This window comes from Vigna radiata, chromosome 6 (assembly GCF_000741045.1).
Source record: "Vigna radiata var. radiata cultivar VC1973A chromosome 6, Vradiata_ver6, whole genome shotgun sequence".
Lineage (NCBI taxonomy): Eukaryota > Viridiplantae > Streptophyta > Magnoliopsida > Fabales > Fabaceae > Vigna > Vigna radiata.
In genome coordinates, this window is record NC_028356.1 from 18,582,331 (window position 1) to 18,601,240 (window position 18,910).

Genomic DNA, 18,910 nt, shown 5'->3' on the forward strand with positions numbered 1-18,910 from the left:
TATATATATATATATATATATATATATTCATGTTAGCAACAAAAAAAAAAGTCTTTGAATTTGTTACATTAGTCACTGAAATTTTGGTGGCTAAATTGGTCTCCTAAAGTAAAACGTGACCTTAGCGATCGATTAGTGATCAAAATTTTGGTACTAAATTGCGACAAGGGTTTTCGCCACTTTTGTTCAATCTCTATTTCGGTTGTTGAACGATTTGCGATCGATTTTTTGGCCATTTAGCAACCGAAATGGGTTGTAACTAAAATGCCTTTTATTGTAATGTTTGTACAAACATATTGATCTTTGGCCAATTGTGTTATGCTTTAGCTAAACATATTGCATTCAAATTATCACAAAAGGTGAATATCTTCTCGTAAGCAAAACCCAAATTAGATCAAACCCTTCAATCATATCCCTCATTTTTTACCTCCGTCAGCCATATTTATAGTCAGTAAGACTCAAGTTGGCTAGAAAGCAGTTTTCTAACTTACTAGAGACTACAAATTTTCAAAGCTTAACTAGTACTAGAATTTTAGTGTTTAGGTTTACAATAAAGTCAAAGTCTACCACACACATTGAATATCACCTTTGAAGATAATTCCATTGTCTTTTATCACCTTCATATATCTTGAGATCCATTTCTTTATGCCTATCAATGTTGATTCCTAGGTCTAATTGTGTACCTACTCATTAGACTAACAGTTTGGTAAGGTGTAGTCTAATGCATGTTATTACATGCATTAGTCTTCCCACTACACTAGCATAAGGAGCACAAGACATGCATTCCTTCTCCTCATTAGTTTGTGTGGTGTTGAGCTAGACATCTAAATGTTATCAAAAGTGTGTTTATGACTTTAGCACATCCATCCTAAAATGTCTCATCACCTTATGAATATAGTTCCTTTGATACATAAAGAGTTTCTCTTGGGTTCGATCTATTGACTTTGATCCCCAAATCACCTCCTTTACTCTTTTATCCTTCATTTCGAATTTATTTCCTAGTAATGAATGAATAGTTTAATTTGAATCTCGTCTCAAGATGTTATCAATATGAAGTCTATAAAGAACAAAAAATAGATGGGTCCATTGTTCTCCACCTGTAAATGATAGATGAATGGATCATAAGAACCTTTGTCAAAACCTTGAGTGGTGATAAATTGACCAAATATCTTATATTATTATCTATGGGATTATTTGAGCCTATATAATGATTACTCAACTTACATACTCAATCCTCCTTACCATCGACCTCAAAAATTTTTGACTAAAAACCTCCAAGTGGTCGTGAAGAAAATTTGTTTTCACATCTGACTATTCAAGTCCCAATGTCTTAATTGCCTACCAAATCAAGTATGACCCAAATGTAAGTATATTTGATCACTAGAGAGAAAATCTAATTATATTTAACACTTTCCTTTTGACTATAGACCTTGGCTACTAATTCAGTCATGAATTAGATGTAATTTGATGTAGACATGTTACTAAGTGCTTTACCCATTACATATTTTCTTATATAAATGCTTCATCAGTCAAATGGTCACCTATTGAGAATTCAAGTGTGAGTCTAAGTCCCACATTGGATAGAAATGAGAAAGTATAGCACTATATAAAGATGAAAGACCCATTAAATCATTGCCTTAAGGTTTTGGGTAGAGAGTGGTGTCAATCCCTTATATGGTTGAGCTCAGATGTCATTGGTGTTTGTGTCTCCCCGGTGAACCTCCTCCTTGTTAGACCCAACAGTGGTATCAAAGTCGATGGTTTGTCTTGTTGACCAGCTTATACGAATATAATGGTCCATATACCGAAAGTCTTCCTGGAAAAGGATATTCAGGTAAGCGAGTTTCGTTCAGATAAACGGTGGTTGGAAAGGGCTACTCGTGGTTGTGGTTGGTTGGGAATGTTTCCGCTGGAGGGAAAGGGTACCTATGTGAAAGGGACTCAACCTTAAGGGGGATATTGTTGAGAATACAAGTATGATTCTAAGTCCCACATTGGATAGAAATGAGAAAGTAAAGCACTATATAAAGATGAAATACCCATTAAACCATTGCCTTAAAGTTTTGGGTAGAGATCTCATTATGGTTGAGCTTAGATGTCATTGGTTTTGCACCCAACAATACTTTGGTCTGTAGTGGTCTTACTAGGTCTAAGTCTCATTTTTATGCAATGATTCCATATTTTCATGGATGTTCAATACTTTTTTATATTTTTATTTTATTTTATTCTAAATTTAATTTGTAGTATCTTAATATAGTTTAAGTAACATCCCTAAGCTAGTAGTTCTCTTACTACTAGTTTGTTCATCACAAGATTTATATATATATATATATATATATATATATATATATATATATATATATATGCCAAGTTACCATTCATATGCTTAGTAGTCTTGTCATTGGTCATCTATAGGTACATCTACATAGTCCTTTTGCTCACATATAATATGTGATCATTAAAGGTGAGTACAAAAACACCACAAAAGAAATGAAGGGTAAGCTTATTTATTTTTATAAAGTCCTATCAAGCATTTCATATTATATAATTCAAGTTTCAATTAGATATTAATCATTCAACTCATCATTCAATATTAGACACAAAAATAAACCTAAAAGACTCTAGTTTCAGAGATGTATCTATATGGTGTTGACGTTCTTGTAAAGTCTTGCACCTGTCATAATTTTTTTCTACAATAAATCCAAGCCTAAAAAAAAAAAACATTCTCCTTATCTAAAAATCATTATCTTTATCCACAAATTGTCACCCTTATCCCAAAACCATCATGATAGGGTTAGTTCTTATCAATCCTTTAAGTCACAGTACTATTTCATACCAATTTGTACACAAGGAATCTTTTTTTCTCTCACCACCTAAACTTCATTTTCTATTTGATTATAAGAGTTTAGTAGAGTCACGATAACTTTACACCTAAATCGGTACACAATCATATACATTACATAATACAATATGGCACTTCTCCTTGGAAATAACCATATTCATACAATTCAAAAAATAGTATTACATTCATATCACAATATCCGATATATTTTTGGCATTCAAGTTAAGGTTATATTCAACTCGACATACACCATTACCGCAATGTCCTCATCTAATCAATTCTTATCAAGCCATAAAAAGCATTCATAGAAACCTTTTATCATAACTTAGATAAATTACAACATTTGTCACATATAAAAAATTTCATATCATTTATATGATTCACATCCTCATAATCATTACTAGTTTAGTTATAATGATCACACACATAAATATATGTACAACAATTCACCATCAAAATATAAAACAACTAACAATTAATTCCCAACCAATCAAATCACAGGTTATAAAGCAACTTATAAAAGTTAATAAGCTTCCCTAACCTTAGAAGAAACCTTTCTCAAAGCTAAAAGTCCACAGCTCAATAGATTGAGTTATTCCTAGTTAGAGAATCTGTTTGAAATTCTGATTGGTCCAATCTCAGACACTCAATACTGCTACTGATAACGATCTAAAAACCGTTATTTTTATACTTAAATTTGATATCAAAACACACCCTTTATGGCTTAGAATGAGCTTAGAATCAAGTAAAATACTTAGTCGAGTCACATGAGAGTCAAAAGTTGTTTTTAGAGATATTATGCTTGTTTTTGCATTGTTTTGCAGGATTTTGATGAGAATTGAAGATGGAAGTGACGTAGGGAGGACATAGACTCAAGAAAAGAGGAAAAAAGGAAGAAATGAAGAATCAAGTCCACCGCTCAACGCCAAATTCCAACGCTGAGCGCCAGACTCGAGGGAGAACTCACTGTTTCTCGCCCAAGCGGTGTCGCTGAGCATCCAGAGCGATTAGAGGAAAACTATTGAGCGGTGAGATTGACCGTTGAGCGGTCCTGTGATTAGAGGCAAACCGTCGAGTGGCCAACTTAGGCGCTGAGCGGTGCAATGCTGGGCTTGGGCTTAAATTCTGTTACTTTTATGCTTTATAAATAGCCCCAGTGCGACCCTCAGAGTAATCTTTTGGCAGGCAGAGACGTCCAAAGTAGTTCTACACTCCTTAGAGGAGATTTCTTGGATGCTTAGGCTTCAATTCATCAAATCTAGGGTTTTCTCTTCCATTCTTTCATTTAATTTCATCTAGTTTCACCATGCCCATGGTGAACTAAACCCTTTATTGTTGGGGAACAATGTAATCTTTTGAAACTCTCTTATATTGAAATTCTTGTTTTATTCATATGCTTGCATATGCTTATATTATCAATTGTTGGGTTTCTTATCTATGCTTAATGCTTTTATCGTTTAACTCATTCGGTAAAAAGATATTTGCCTTTGTCGATACGGGAACGTACGGGGAAGTCATGAACTAATAGGGAATTCCTTGATTAAGCAATACTGCCTAGAAATAGGGGTAGGACGATCAATTGTATTTTGCTTCAGTGTTTAATGCATTATTAATTACTCAGGGAGACTAGAGATAATAAACTAGTAATTAATAGTAGGCTCTTTTTGCCAAGGAATTGAGTTTAGGGTAGGCTAAGAAAGTTTACATGACAATTAGATAGTAAAGCGAATTAAATAAGAAAAGTAGATATAAGAGGGTAGATAAGATGAAATTGTAAACCCAACAACTTCATTCATTCATATCTTTACTTTGTCAATTGATTCACTTGCATTTGCACATTTATTTTCTGTTTTGCATTCACACTACCAATTTATTTCTTTTCAAGTCTTATAAGATTAATTTACATGAAAGATAAGGCCTAAGAGTCCCTTGGGAAAATGATACTCGGACTTATCGTTTATATATTACTTGATAACGATTTGGTACACTTGCCAGGGGCTTAACAGCTACCAATTTTGATGATCATCTAATAGAGAGGAATGAATGGTGACCTGGTAAATTTTCACAACGAATTTGAGTTGCACACTAATTGCCTATTCGTATTGTGCACACTAGTCCCTTTTTGTTAGCCTTACCTTGGCTAAAATTTACTAAGTCACCATACTTTGATGCATTTGATAATCCTAGAAATTGACAGCAACATAGAGTAGCTGAGGTAGTAAGAAGAAGTTTGAACTTATTAGAATTTTGAAGAGAGTTTTTAATTGGGAATAGCTTAATTTATTGAGCTAGGGAACTTCCAGCTTTAGGAAAGGTTATTTTTAAGGAAAAGGAAGCTTATTAATTTGTATAAGTTCCAAATACTAATATGCTTCATAATTTGGGAGTTAGTTGGATTGGAATTAGTTATTAGTTGTTTTATGTGATCCTTATAGTTGAAATACTAGTGATGATGAAGATGTGAATTATATAAATGATATTGAATTTTGTATAATGTGATAAATTTTGTGATTTGTCTAAGTTTGGATAAGAAATTTCTATGAATGTTTTTTATGACTTGATGAGAATTGCTGAGATGAGGATGTTATGGTGATGATGTATGTCGAGTTGAATAGAACCTAAGCTTGAATGCCAAAAATATATTGAACCTTGTGATAAGAATATATTACTATTTTGTGAATTGTATGAATATAGTCATTTCTATGGAGAAGTTCCATATTATATAGTGTAATGTATACATTGGTGTAGGGATTTCGATGTGAAGTCATCCAAACTCTACTAAACACTAATACTCAAATAGATAATGAGGTTTAAGTGACGAGATTCGAAGGAGATTTCTTGTCTACAGGATTAGTAAGAAATAGTATTGTGCCTTAAAGGATTGATAGGAATAGACCTTGTCTTGATGATTTTGGGATAAGGATGATGGTTTTGGATAAAAGTGTCAAATTAAGCCAAACCAACTCACATAGGTTGGCTCATCACAAGTTCGGGATAATAGTTTCTAGATAAAAAGATTGTTGCTTTTAATGCTTGAATTTAGTAGAGAGAAAATTTATGATAAGTGTAAAATTTTATAAGAACATTGACACTCTCTCTCTCTATATATATATATATATATATATATATATATATATATATATATATTTATACTTAGAGTCTTATAAATTTATTTATATCAAAGTATTGAATGATTATTATCTAAATGAAAACCGAATTATATAATACAAATACATTATAAGAATTTATAAAAATAAATAAGTCTACTTTTTCTTTTTGTGAAGTTTTGATACTTATCTATAATGATTGTATTGGATGTGAACAAAAGACTAAATAGATGTACCTAGAGAATCTTACAAACAATAATAGTGAACAACAAAAGTGAGACTGCTAAGTTAATATATTAAGATTTTATATATATATATATATATATATATATATATATAATATATATATATATATATATATATATATATATATTTCATAAATTCTTTTAGTAATATAATATTTATATATTTTCTTTGAAAAAAATTTAACACTTCTCGGTAAAAGGAATATATATTATAAACATATTAATAATGTGATAAACAAATTGACAGTAAAGAGGACTATTAATATGGTATGTTATAGTTTAGAACAAATAATTGAATACTCTTGCAATTATAGTAACTAAAAGTAAAATAACCAAGAATTATGGTTTGTGAATAAAAAATAACTAAGTTTAAATTAATTAAAACTTAAAATTATACCTACTAAAACGTATATTTTTTTAAAGTGTTAAATACTAAATTATTTTATTATAATTAACAATTAAAACTTAATTTATAAGTATTACTTATTTAAAGGTTTAAATATATTTTTAATTTTTTAATTTTAATTTAAAATTGAAACTTTTTTGTATAAGAAACTTTGATACATTTTTATTCTTAAATTTTATAAATAGATGAATATAATCTTTTAAATTCAATTACGTTAATATGTTTTTTAAATGTAAAACGCGTTTCTTATTTAACAGTGAAGTTAAAATGTGTTAAATAATATAAACAATTTAATATGAAATTTGTTTGATACGTAAAAAATTAATATAAAAAGATTATATTAATTTATTTTTAAAATTAAAGAATCAAAATATTACAAAATTTTAAACATAGACTGATTTTAATTTTATGTTAAAGTTGAGAAACTATAAATATGTTTAACTTATAATTTAAGTTATAATATTATTGCATATTTTATATTTATAAAATAATTAATCTTTTATTTTAATTTTTAATTTAGAAGAAAATAGGTTGAGGAATCAAATGAACTGCAATCAATTTAAAAAATCGAACTTAAATTTGGACAAAGCAAGGACCAACTCTCATGTCAAAGTTCAGTTTATAACTTGAAACTTTAATGATATGTGACATAAATATTTTCTTACATCATTTTAAATATGCATGTCACATGATAATAAATAAGTAATAAATTAATAAAAAAATAATTCATATATTATACCGAAATGCTGTAAAAGAAATCTTATCAAAATATTTTTGTCCATTATAACAATAGCTTGAATACAATCTTCAAAGTTAATGAACAAAGAATTCGGACTTGGTACAAAAGGTTTTGCCAATCCATGGAAAAAATGGTATAAAGTGAATAATTTAATTTTTCTCTCTTTTCTTTTTATTTTTATTATTTTTACCCAAACACACCAACCCTTTTAGCTTGGTTTGAAATTAGAAATCAGTCCGCCAGATCAATTAATAGGCTAGTTAAATTGGAACAACCGTTATATTTAGACGTATGATTTTTTTATAAATAAGATAATAAAAAGAATAAAAGATTTGAACATGAATGCTTAGTAATACAATAATGTTTTGATTTTGTTATCTTTTCTTTTTTATTATTTTTTTCTTTTGCTATCTGTTGTTAATTTGTTTGATTAAATTTAGCAATGTTACGCCATCTCAAGTGAAACATCAATATATAACACTATCATGGACTAGAATGAAGAATGGTATATTTCTAAGAAAAAAATAACAAATTTATGACGACTGCAAAATTATATATTTAGAGAAACTAAAATTAAAAGTTACATATTTATTGGGGATGAAAATAAAAATGATGAACATTCTCAAAACCAAAAGAAAAAAAAACCAATGTATTTGCAAAGATCAGATACAAAAGTCACTTTTTTGTTTTTTTGTTGAGAAAAGTCAAGTATTTACCATACTAAAAAAATAACAATAATTACTGAAAAATCTAAGCATTTTACAACAATGAATATCTACAATTAGAAACTAATAACAGTAATGGTCATGAATCACTTTAAGTTGAAGAAAAATCAAAGTATGCCGAATGTTTAAATTAAATGAAAAAAAAAATTGATAAATTATATTAATGCTAAAATTAATTAATTTAGCCATTTCTTAAACAATGATTGGGTTAACATAAATACCCTTATGGTGTTCAACAATCATAGCAAATTAGAAAATTTTAAGCAAAGAAAAGTTTTAACATATTATTTAACACAAGCAAGCAAGAAAGGGGTTACATTTTCATTTGTCTTGAAGGAAATGGATTAATATTAGAAATTGAAATAAAACACTCCTATTTTACGAGTAGGAAAAGTTATTTTACTAAATACTTTTTTAATAAAAATTTAGTTCAGAGTTTAATCCTAAACCCTTTCAGTTCTTAGCACCAACCCTTACGAATAATAAATAGGAAACTAAAAACAAATTATGCGGGAAATGGAAGTCAATAAATTTGCAACGACGAGAAAAAGGAAATAAGACTCACCATTTTGATGGCTACGATTTCAGAAGTATCTATATGTGATCCTGGAAATAAAACATATACAAGTTAAAAATAATAATAATAATAATAAAAACCAACACTATATAATTTAAGGGATATATTTTCTAAAATATTATATACTGAATTAGTTCTTTGAAAATAAATTTTATTTTATTTTAATTCTGTAAATATTTTATGTCAGAAAGTATTTTATTAACTACATTTTTTAAGAAATAAAGGGTTAAATAAGTTCTTTATTATCTCAATATTACGAGTAATTTTTAGTTTCAATCCATTATTTTTTTTAATTTAATCTATTTTTTTTTTTAAATAAGTATAGTATCCTCCCTAAATTGATTGTAATCACAACAATGGTAACATGTGACATAAATAATATCAATTAAACTTAAACTGTAAACCAAAGTAACATGATCAACAAATGTCATATAACATTCAACTATTACCATAAAGTTAACCTTAAGAATCATGTTATTTCGTTTTTAAAAAAACTAGGACCAAATTAAAAGTATAAAAAAATAGTAAAATGAAATAAATAAATTATCATGTATCATTAAAAAAACTATTTAACAAAAAAAAGTAATAACAAAAAGTTTCCTACCAATGTAAATTTCACCAAATGATCCGCTCCCAATTTTTTCACCGATTTTATACTTTCCTCCAAGGATTCTCGCCATTGAAACTCCAAACGACAACGTTTTACTGATACACAGACAGAGGGAATGCCAAAATCGAGGTTTGCTGTCAGAGGCTGAAACGATTTGGAATATATGAAGAAGAGAAGAGGAGAGAGAGGAGAATAGATTCCATAGTAGGGTTAGTTTGGGAATTACGTTTTACATTTAAAAGTTTGTTGATGACGTAGGTGGACAAGAAATATATCCAACAAGGCAACGTAGCGTGCATCAGTCGCATCACTTTTCAAATTCCTTGTCCCTAAAATCAGCCGTAAGTCATTTTGTCCAAATGCATATTTTATGGTTTTATGATTTTTTTTTAATTAATTGAACCTTTTCATGCTATGAATTGGATATTAAATTTTCTAGTCTTAAAAAAGGATTAACATAACTCTAATAGACCAATATTTTTTTAGGAAAATAAACTTGTTGAAGATAGAAAATCGGCTTCCAGAAGTCTTAGATATCGAAGACAACGTGTTCTTTTGTTTTGATTTTCATGATGAAAATTAAATTTTATTGAGTTTTGTTTGTAAGAGGATATTCAATGAGGTTTTTTTACAAGTGGTGTGATCTGAATAGCTTTAAGTTTCAGACGTTGAAATGCGGAAGAAGGTCAACTTGTAAAAGATTTTTTGACACTTATGTCAATAAGAGAGTTTAGATCTATAAGAGTGAATATCGGAGAGTGTGTATGAAATTGAGTGTGATTATTAGAGTGATAGAGTATTTCCTAAAAAATATTAGTTGTATTTATAGGATTAATATAGACTGTGAACCTATATTGTGATATCAAATAATATCCTAAAAATGATACTTACCGTAAGTAGATAATAATAACAAAGTGATACCATACCGTAAATAAGAACTATAATATCAAACCGGAGAAATAAATTAATTATGATTATCGTTAATATGTGAATATACTTTCAATAGATCTATTATAGGTTTTTTCAAAATGAAGAGGCTTAATGAGCCTTGTTAAGTTGTGCTCTTTTGTACATATATTGGATCAAGTAGGTACATAAGTCTCTCTAGTCTTCGGAGTTTGATTAGTGAATGAGGAGTGATCATGACCATTTCTTGGTCGAGTTATGGCCAACTTGTAAAGTTTTTTAGGTGGATTAGCCGTTTAACTAGGATGTTCGAGTGCCAAAGGGCAATCTTTGCTTTATGCTATAGAATTTGCAGGCCTAGTGTTATCGACGTAGACAGACTTTATGCTAGGTTGTTAGCATAAAGCTAAAAAGAAGAAATTTTGATTATGTCTCAAAGTCAAGCCTCAAGTACTCTTATTGCAGGAAGATCTTCATAAAGATTTATTTTTATATTAAAACATTTTTTAATTTAGTAGATTGATGTATAGGATGTGGTTTATCTTTGATTCTATGTATTGCTTGCCTTAGGTTGCATTAAATTAATTTTTAAATCAGAAAACCTCATTTTATACTCTAGATAATCGATTATCAAATTATAATAATCGATTATCAGTAATCAATTATGACTTGCCATAATTGATTATCAAGAGAAATTATGAAAATTTTTAAGCAAGTTTTTTACCGTTGTACATTCGTTAAATGCATAAACAATTACCATAAGTGGATAATTGATTATCACAGTTAATTAGTTGACAACGAATTTTTGGAGGGATCCTTGAGTGAGATCTCTATAAATTATATTGGGACTCTCATTCTAAAAAACGAAATATACAAAGTGTATTTTTCTATATTCCTATTTGCAGTGTGCAGTGATAAGTGTTATGGGGTTTGTTGAACCCTTGTGATGTGGCTTTCAGAACTTGGCGTGTTGGCATAGAGCGAGAACTTTTATAGGTAGTGTGATTGAGTGTTGTTGTTGTTGGCATAAAGCGAGAACTTTCACAGGGAGTGTGATTGAGTGATGTTGTTGTTGCTGAGTTGAAAGCCTATCATCCTTCGTGAAGCATTCGCAGGAGGTGTTCATCCTTTGTGAAGATTCCGAGGAGGTGTTCATCCCTTATGAGTTACAGGGGAAGTGAGTTTTATCTCTTGGGGTAACAAGAGAGGTGTTCTAACCTTAAACTGTTTTATTTTCTTTTTGATTGTAACAATTTGTTGGTTTGTGCTAGTGAAGCGTTGTTAAGTCTTTGGCAAGTGTACTAGATCGTTATCAAGTAATATAAAACGGGTAAGTCCGAGTATCGTTTCCCAAAGGACTCTTAGGCCTTAACTTTCATGTAAACCGATCGCATAAGACTTGAGAAGAAATTAATTAGTGTTTTGAATGCAAAGAACAAAAGTAAACATGCAAGATGCAGTGAATCAATTGGCTAGAAGAAACAATGAATGAATGGAGTTGTTGGGGTTTACAATTTCATCTTATTTAATTCGCTTATTTATCATATTGTCATGCAAACTTTCTTAGTCTACCCTAAACCCAATCTCTTGGCGAAAAGATCCTATTACTAATTATTGGCTTGCTATCTCTAGCCTCCCCTAGTAACTANTAATGCATGATAAACAGAAGCAAAATACAATTGATCGTCCTACCCCTATCTCTAGGCGGTATTAATATAATCAAGGAATTTCCCCCAATTCATGACATTACTGTACGTCTCCGTATCAATAAAGACAAACAACATTTACCGAATGAGTTAAACGATAAAAGCATTAAGCAAAGGTAAGGAACCCAACAATTGATAATATAAGCATATGCAAGCATATAAAGAAAATAAGAATTTTGATATAAGAGAGTTTCAAAAGATTACATTGTTCCCTAACAACAAAGGGTTTAGTTCACCATGGACATGGTGAATCTATATGGAATAAAATGAAAAAAATGGAAGAATAAACCCTAAATTTGGTAGATTGGAGCCTAAGCATCCAAGAAATTGCCTCCAAGGAGTGTAAAACAGCTCTGGACGTCTCTGCCTGCCAAAAGATTACAATTTGAATCGCACTGGTTCTATTTATAGACCAAAAAGATAACAAAATCTAAGCCAAATAAAAACAGATAACCGTTCAGCGCCTAATTAAACCGCTCAGTGGTTTCCCTCTTAGTCGCGCCACCGCTCAACGGTCAGTTTTACTGCTGAGTGGTTTGCCTCTAATCGCTCTGGCCACTCAGCGCTGGTTTTGGACGCTGAGCGGTGCATAAAATCTTCTTTTCTTCCTTTTTCTTCTTCCTTCTTGAGTCTAAGTCCGTCCTAATTCACTTCCATCTTCAATTCTCATCAAAACCCTGCAAAACAATGCAAAAACAAGCATAATATCTCTAATACCAACTTTTGACTCTCCCATGACTCAACTAAGTGTTTTACTTGATTTTAAGCTCATTCTAAGCCACAAAGGGTGTGTTTTGATATCATATTTAAGCATGAAAATAACGGTTAGACTGTTATCAAGCATTAATTCTCGGTTGAGATTAACAACTGAATGTAGGATCTTTGTGATCTGAACTAGTATAAAAATTACCTATGCAATTTTCTCTCGTTCTTACTCTTTTAATTTGTTTAAATTTTTTTAAGGAAATTATTTTTAAGTGAGAAAATTATTAAAAGAACGATTTGCAATAAGAAATCAATTCACCCCCTCTTGGTTTGTTGAATGCGTTAACCATTCCACTGCACCGCTTTGACAAGTGGTATCAGAGCTTTCTTTAATAGTAATTCAAAATGACGGGGCAACATCAAACCTTTGCTGAGGGTGCCTCTATCAATAGACCTCCATTGTTTACTGGAGAAAACTATGCCTTTTGGAAAGTGATAATGCAAATTTTCGTGGAATCTATTGATAGTGAGATTTGGGAAACTGTCACAAATGATCCTTTGCTTCCTATTGTGTTTATTAACAATTTACAGGAATCCAAACCGCGAGAACAATGAAATGCTGATGATAGAAAAAGATGCCAACAAGATGTAAGGGCTCGTAACATAATATCATCTACTTTAACTGTTGATGAATTTTACAAGATCTCAACTTGTAAGACTGCTCAAGAGATGTGAGAGATCTGAGAGTCATCCATGAAGGAATTAAGAGAGCTATAAGGAATACTCTAATCCAAAAGTATGAGATGCTCTGCATGAAGCAAGGAGAAACTAAGAAGTTCTTCAAGAAAAAGAAAGCGTATATTGCTTGGGAGGAAGACAATAATTCTACAACAAGTTCAAACAACTCTGATGAGCAAGCCAACATATATTTAATATCTGATGATGACATCTCTGAAAATCAAGTAAGTATCTTTAGTGATTCTGAAAATTCAGATTATAGTGATAATGAATTACTTTATATGTATAAAGAATTATTATGTGAATCGGAGAAATTAAATAATGCTCGTAAAAAAATTAAAGAAGAAATTTAAAGAATTAAAATTGACTCATGAAAAAAATTCTTGAAGAAAATAAGGATTTGAAAAATAAAATTTTATATTATGAAAAAGGTAAATATACTAAAATTGAGAAATGTGTTTCCTGTGTAAATAAAAAGATGCCTCTAAATAAAACAACTAACGCTAAATGTAGAAATAATTTAAAAATTAAAAAGGTTGTTAAACATGTTCCTAAAAATAATTATAATTACTACGATTATAATTATAGTAATAAGATTAAAAATGTTCCTAAATATAATTATAATTATTATGATTATAATTATACAAATAAAATCAAATATGTTCCTAAATATAATCAAAATTACTATTATGACTATAATTATAAAATTAAAAATAATAGAATCTTTAAAATTTGGGTAGAACATAAAACTAATAATAATAGGAAACCAAATGTTGTTACATGTTTCTATTATATGAAAAAGGGTCATACATCAAATAAATGTAAAATAAAGCATTATGGTATTCCTTGTGAAGAGTTTACTTGGGTTATAAAATAATTTAAATATTTGTCTAACTAACCCAAAGGACCCAAATAAGTATTTTTGGGTACCAAAATATTATTTTTCTATTTTTCATGTTATTTCAAAATTAAGGAAGAAGCTTTTGAGTGTGCATCAAAACTTGGTAAATTATGGTTTGTCAAATTAAGGGGGAGTTTTTAATGAAAAGAAAAATTTGATTATATTTTTTTCAAAAAATAATTCTCTTTCTTCCTTAAGTATCATATTTTTGGACAATTTAAATATTTTTAAGTTACTTAATAAGGAGAAGTACTCCTTTATAATTTTTTTTTATTTACTATGACTTATAAATTTATTGTATTTACTATGTTTTGAATTATGCCTCATGTTTTCCTTTAATAAAAATTATGATAACTATTAGTTATTTGTTTTGTCTAAATTTTTTTGGCTTATGAGGGAGTTTTATATTATGGGGAAGAAATTATTTAATCATACATAGCACCTTTTTAATAGTGATCAAAAAAAGGGAGAAATATGTTTAGTAGCTTAATTATATTTATTTCTTATCTATTAATCCCTCTTCTTTAAGTTAAGTATGAGTTACAGATGAATACAGGTTACAAAACGCTCTCCGTAGAGGGCAAGTGGCCACAGTTGAGATGATAGTAGGCTTATACTACACACCACCGGTACACAGGTGGACTATGGACGAGTTCCATAGTGTTATGGCTTGGCCTCAGGAGTAGGCACAGGGGAGTGGAGCTGGAGCAGCCGAAGCTTCAGTTATGGACGAGGATGATGAGGAGGATGAAGACTTTGAGTATGCAGAGGCTAGAGACGATGAGGATTCAGACGACAACATGGGCTGATAAGGCATCTACTGATGGATGCCATTGCAGTAGAATAGGGTTTTATCTTTCTTTTTCAGTTGTAGTTTGAACTTCTAGATTAGGACGAATTTTGTTGAGTAGTGTAGGTATGTCTGTACTTGCCTGAACATCTTTTCTGATTATGGTTTGACTTGTTGATTGCATGATGAGTGTGCTTGATGATGCTTGATGTGAATGATGATTGAGATTGCTTTACATGCTTATATACAGGTGAATTGTTCACAAGTTGTGTGAACAGATGCGTAATGAGCTATGATTGTGGTTATGATGCTAAGCAGGGTGTATGATTGATATTTGAAATGTTGAGTGAGCATAGTTGTGTGAGGTTTTGAGCTCCAGAGTGCTTGTTGATATATTTGTTATTCATTTGAAAGCATGAATGATATTGCCTAAGTCTTTATGATTGATTAAATTGCATGCTTATGTCATATGATCAAGGCCATCTTTGGAAGCCCTTACTTAGCCAAATTTTTGCCCAAAGTAAAGAGAACCATGAGTTATACCCTTTTTGAACCTTAGCCTGAAAAACTTTGAAAAACCTTTTGAGAAAAATCGTTACCTTGAGTTGACTTGAGAATAATTAAATGGTATTGATAAAGGTTCAAGTTTGGGGTTGTTGGGGAATTAAAAGGCAAAGAAAAAGCATTAAGCTTATGTGTTGAATGAAAAAAAAAACATGTGAAAAAAAAAAAATAGAAAAGAAAAGAAAAGAAAAGCATGAAAGAAAAGCTCAATGTAAAAGTAAAGAAAAAGGGAAAAGTTGGGAATGAGTAGATTGGTTGAAAGAGAGTTGGTGCTTGAATTATGAATGTTGAATAATTCTCTTAACTCAAGGATTTTGTGATCTGAAAAACCAATGTTTCTTGTGAGCCCAACCATATTATCAGCCTTGAAAAAGTCCTTGTGATGGCATTTGTGTGTGAGAATGTTGATTGTAGTATATGAAAGTCAATTTTGTTTCATGTGACATGTGGATAGTAGAGAGAAGAATGACCTCCTGAAACACTTGAGTGATTGAGTGAATTACTTTGCTTGGGAAGGATTGTTGAATTTCATTCCTGCTGGAGAGTATGTGATTATGTGAACAATATGTGAATTAGAATGAACTGAAGCATGTATTCATCTTGATTAGATTCCATTGAAGATCTGAATTGAGAAGTTACTTGTTAAGAAAGAATGAGTTTTGAAAGTGTTGAACCATTTTGATGATAGGTGGAAGGCTAAGTTTTGTTTTGTTTGCTTGAGGAAAAACAAAGTTCTAAGTTTGGGATTGTGATAACGGTTTAAAAACCGTTATTTCTATACTTGAAATTGATATCAAATCACACCCTTTTATGGCTCAGAATTAGCTTAGAATCATGCAAAACACTTTAGTTTGGTTACAAGAGAGTCAAAAGTGGTTTTAGAGATATTATGCTTGTTTTTACATTGTTTTGACAGGATTTGATGAGAATTGAATTATGGAAGTGAAGAAGGAAGGACTTAGACTCAAGAAAGGATGAGAAAAGATGCAAAGAAGGAGTCACGTCCACCGCTCAACGCCATTTCCAACGTTGAGTGCCAGCCTCATGAAGGATGCCACTGTCTAACGCTTGAGCGACGACGCTGAAGGGAGAAAAGAAGAATCACCCACCGCTGAGTGCCAAGATTGACCGCTGAGCGTCCTGCGATACTGAAGCCTACTGTTGAGCGGTGAAATGAGCGTTGAGCGCCTAACTTATAGGCATGGGCCAAAATTCTATTATTTTTTTGCATTATAAATAGACCCAGAACACCAAAGAGGTATTTTTTGGCAGAGAGAGACGTCAGAGCACCTTCTACACTCCTTGGAGGCGGATTTTGGATAATAAGGCTCCAATTTACCAATTCTAGGGTTTATTCATATGCTTTTATTATCAATAGTTTGGGTTTTCTTTTTTGTGGTAGAAAGCTTGCATCGTTTAACTCATTTGGTGTCATGATATTTGATTTTGTCGATACGAGGACGCACGGGGAAATCTAGAACTGGGAAGAATTCTCTTGATTATGAAATACTACCTAGGGATAGGAGTACGGCGGTTAATTGCTTTAAGCTTATGTGATTAATGCATTAATAATTACTAGGAAGACTAGGGATAGTAAACTAGTAATTGTGGAAATAAACTGTTTTCACCGAGGGATCGAGTTTAGAGTAATTTAGAAAGTTACATGAACATTGATAATAAAGCGAATTTAATAACAATAGTAGATATAGGAGGGTGGATAAGGATGAAATCGTAAACGCCAACAACTCCATTCATTCATATATTTATTTGCCAATTGATCAAGTTTGCATTTGCATGTTTAAATTTCGGTTTTGCATCACATTTACAAATTATTATTCTTTCAAGTCTTATGTTATCAATTCACATGAACGTCTAGGCCACTAAGTCCCTTGGGAAACGATATCTGGACTTACCATCTATTTATTACTTGATACGATTTGGTACACTTGCCAGGGTGTAAACAACATGATAAACATCAAGCGTTTTACTTCAACTCTCTTAGACTCTTTAGGCAAAATATCGTTTAACCATGTGCATGAGTGTTTTAACCTAGATATGTTTTTCTGTTACCTAAAATCCTAAGTTCTTTCCTAAACTTTTCTATGTTATGGATTGTAGTTCTAATTCTTTGTGTAGGTTTTCTATGTTTAGGGATTCTGGTTCTAGGTCTTGTGTTTACACCCTAAGTTGTTTTCAGATTATTATCCCGTTTTAATGTTATTTGATTAAACTTCAAAACATGAGAGTGTTTAAACAAATAGATGATTTTTTCTTAATACAAAGCCTACCCTAACTGGCAACACCCAACATAACTTGTCCAACCTGACAAACTATGTTAGAGGAGTGTAGCGGAATGGTTATCGCGTTCAACAAAACAAAAGGGGGGTGAATTGGTTTCTTATCGCAAATCGTTCTTTTAATAATTTTCTCACGTAAAATTAATTTCCTTAAAACAATTTAAACAAATTAAAAGAGTAAGGAAGATAGAAAATTGCACAGGTAATTTTTTTATACTAGTTCCGATCATATAGAGATCCTACATCTAGTTGTTAATCTCAGTCGAGAATTAACGCTTCACTAGCATTAACCAACAAACTGTTACAATCACAAAGAAAATAAAACAGTTTAAGGTTAAAACACCTCTCTTGTTACCCCAAGAGATGAAACTCAATTCCCTTGTGACCCACAATGGATAAACACCTCCTTTGAATCTTTAAAAAGGATGAACACCTCCCCCGAATGCTTCATGAAGGATGATAGGCTTTCAACTTAGCAACAACAACAACACTCAATCACACTCCCTGCGAAAGTTCTCGCTCTATGCCAACAACAACAACACTCAATCACACTACCTGTGAAAGTTCTCGCTCTATGCCAACACGTCAAGTTCTCAAAGCCACAACACAAGGGTTCATCAAACCCCAGAACTCTTACCATCGCAGATAAGAATATGGAAAAATACACTTTCTATATTTCGTATTTTAGAATGAGAGTCCCAATATAATTTATAGAGACCTCACTCAAGGATACCTCCAAAATCCATTGTCAACTAATTAATTGTCATAATCAATTATCCACTTATGGTAATTGATTATGCATTTAATGAATGCACAACGGTAAAAAATTTGCCTAAAAATTCTTATAATTGCTCGTGATGATAATCAATTATGGCAAGTCATAATTGATTACTGATAATCGATTATTACAATTTGATAATCGATTATCTTGTGTATAAAATGAGGTTTTCTGATTTAAAAATTAATTTTAACACAACCTAAGGCAAACAATACTTAGAATCAAAGATAAACCACATCCTATACATCAATCTACTAAATTAAAAAAAGCTTTA

The 18,910-nt window shown here is 30.8% G+C and overlaps 1 protein-coding gene across 1 annotated transcript in view; it reads right to left on the reverse strand.

The window, feature by feature from the left end:
- Nucleotides 1–9,321, reverse strand: part of LOC106763536 (casein kinase 1-like protein 3) — a 38,777-nt gene extending 29,456 nt beyond the window's left edge. Inside the window, exons 1-2 of the mRNA XM_022782198.1 lie at nucleotides 9,246–9,321; nucleotides 8,630–8,670 (exon numbers count right to left, since the gene is read on the reverse strand). Of these exons, the coding sequence (XP_022637919.1) occupies nucleotides 8,630–8,670; nucleotides 9,246–9,321 (117 nt within the window). The remainder of the gene's footprint in view (nucleotides 1–8,629; nucleotides 8,671–9,245) is intronic.
- Nucleotides 9,322–18,910: the final 9,589 nt, after the last annotated feature.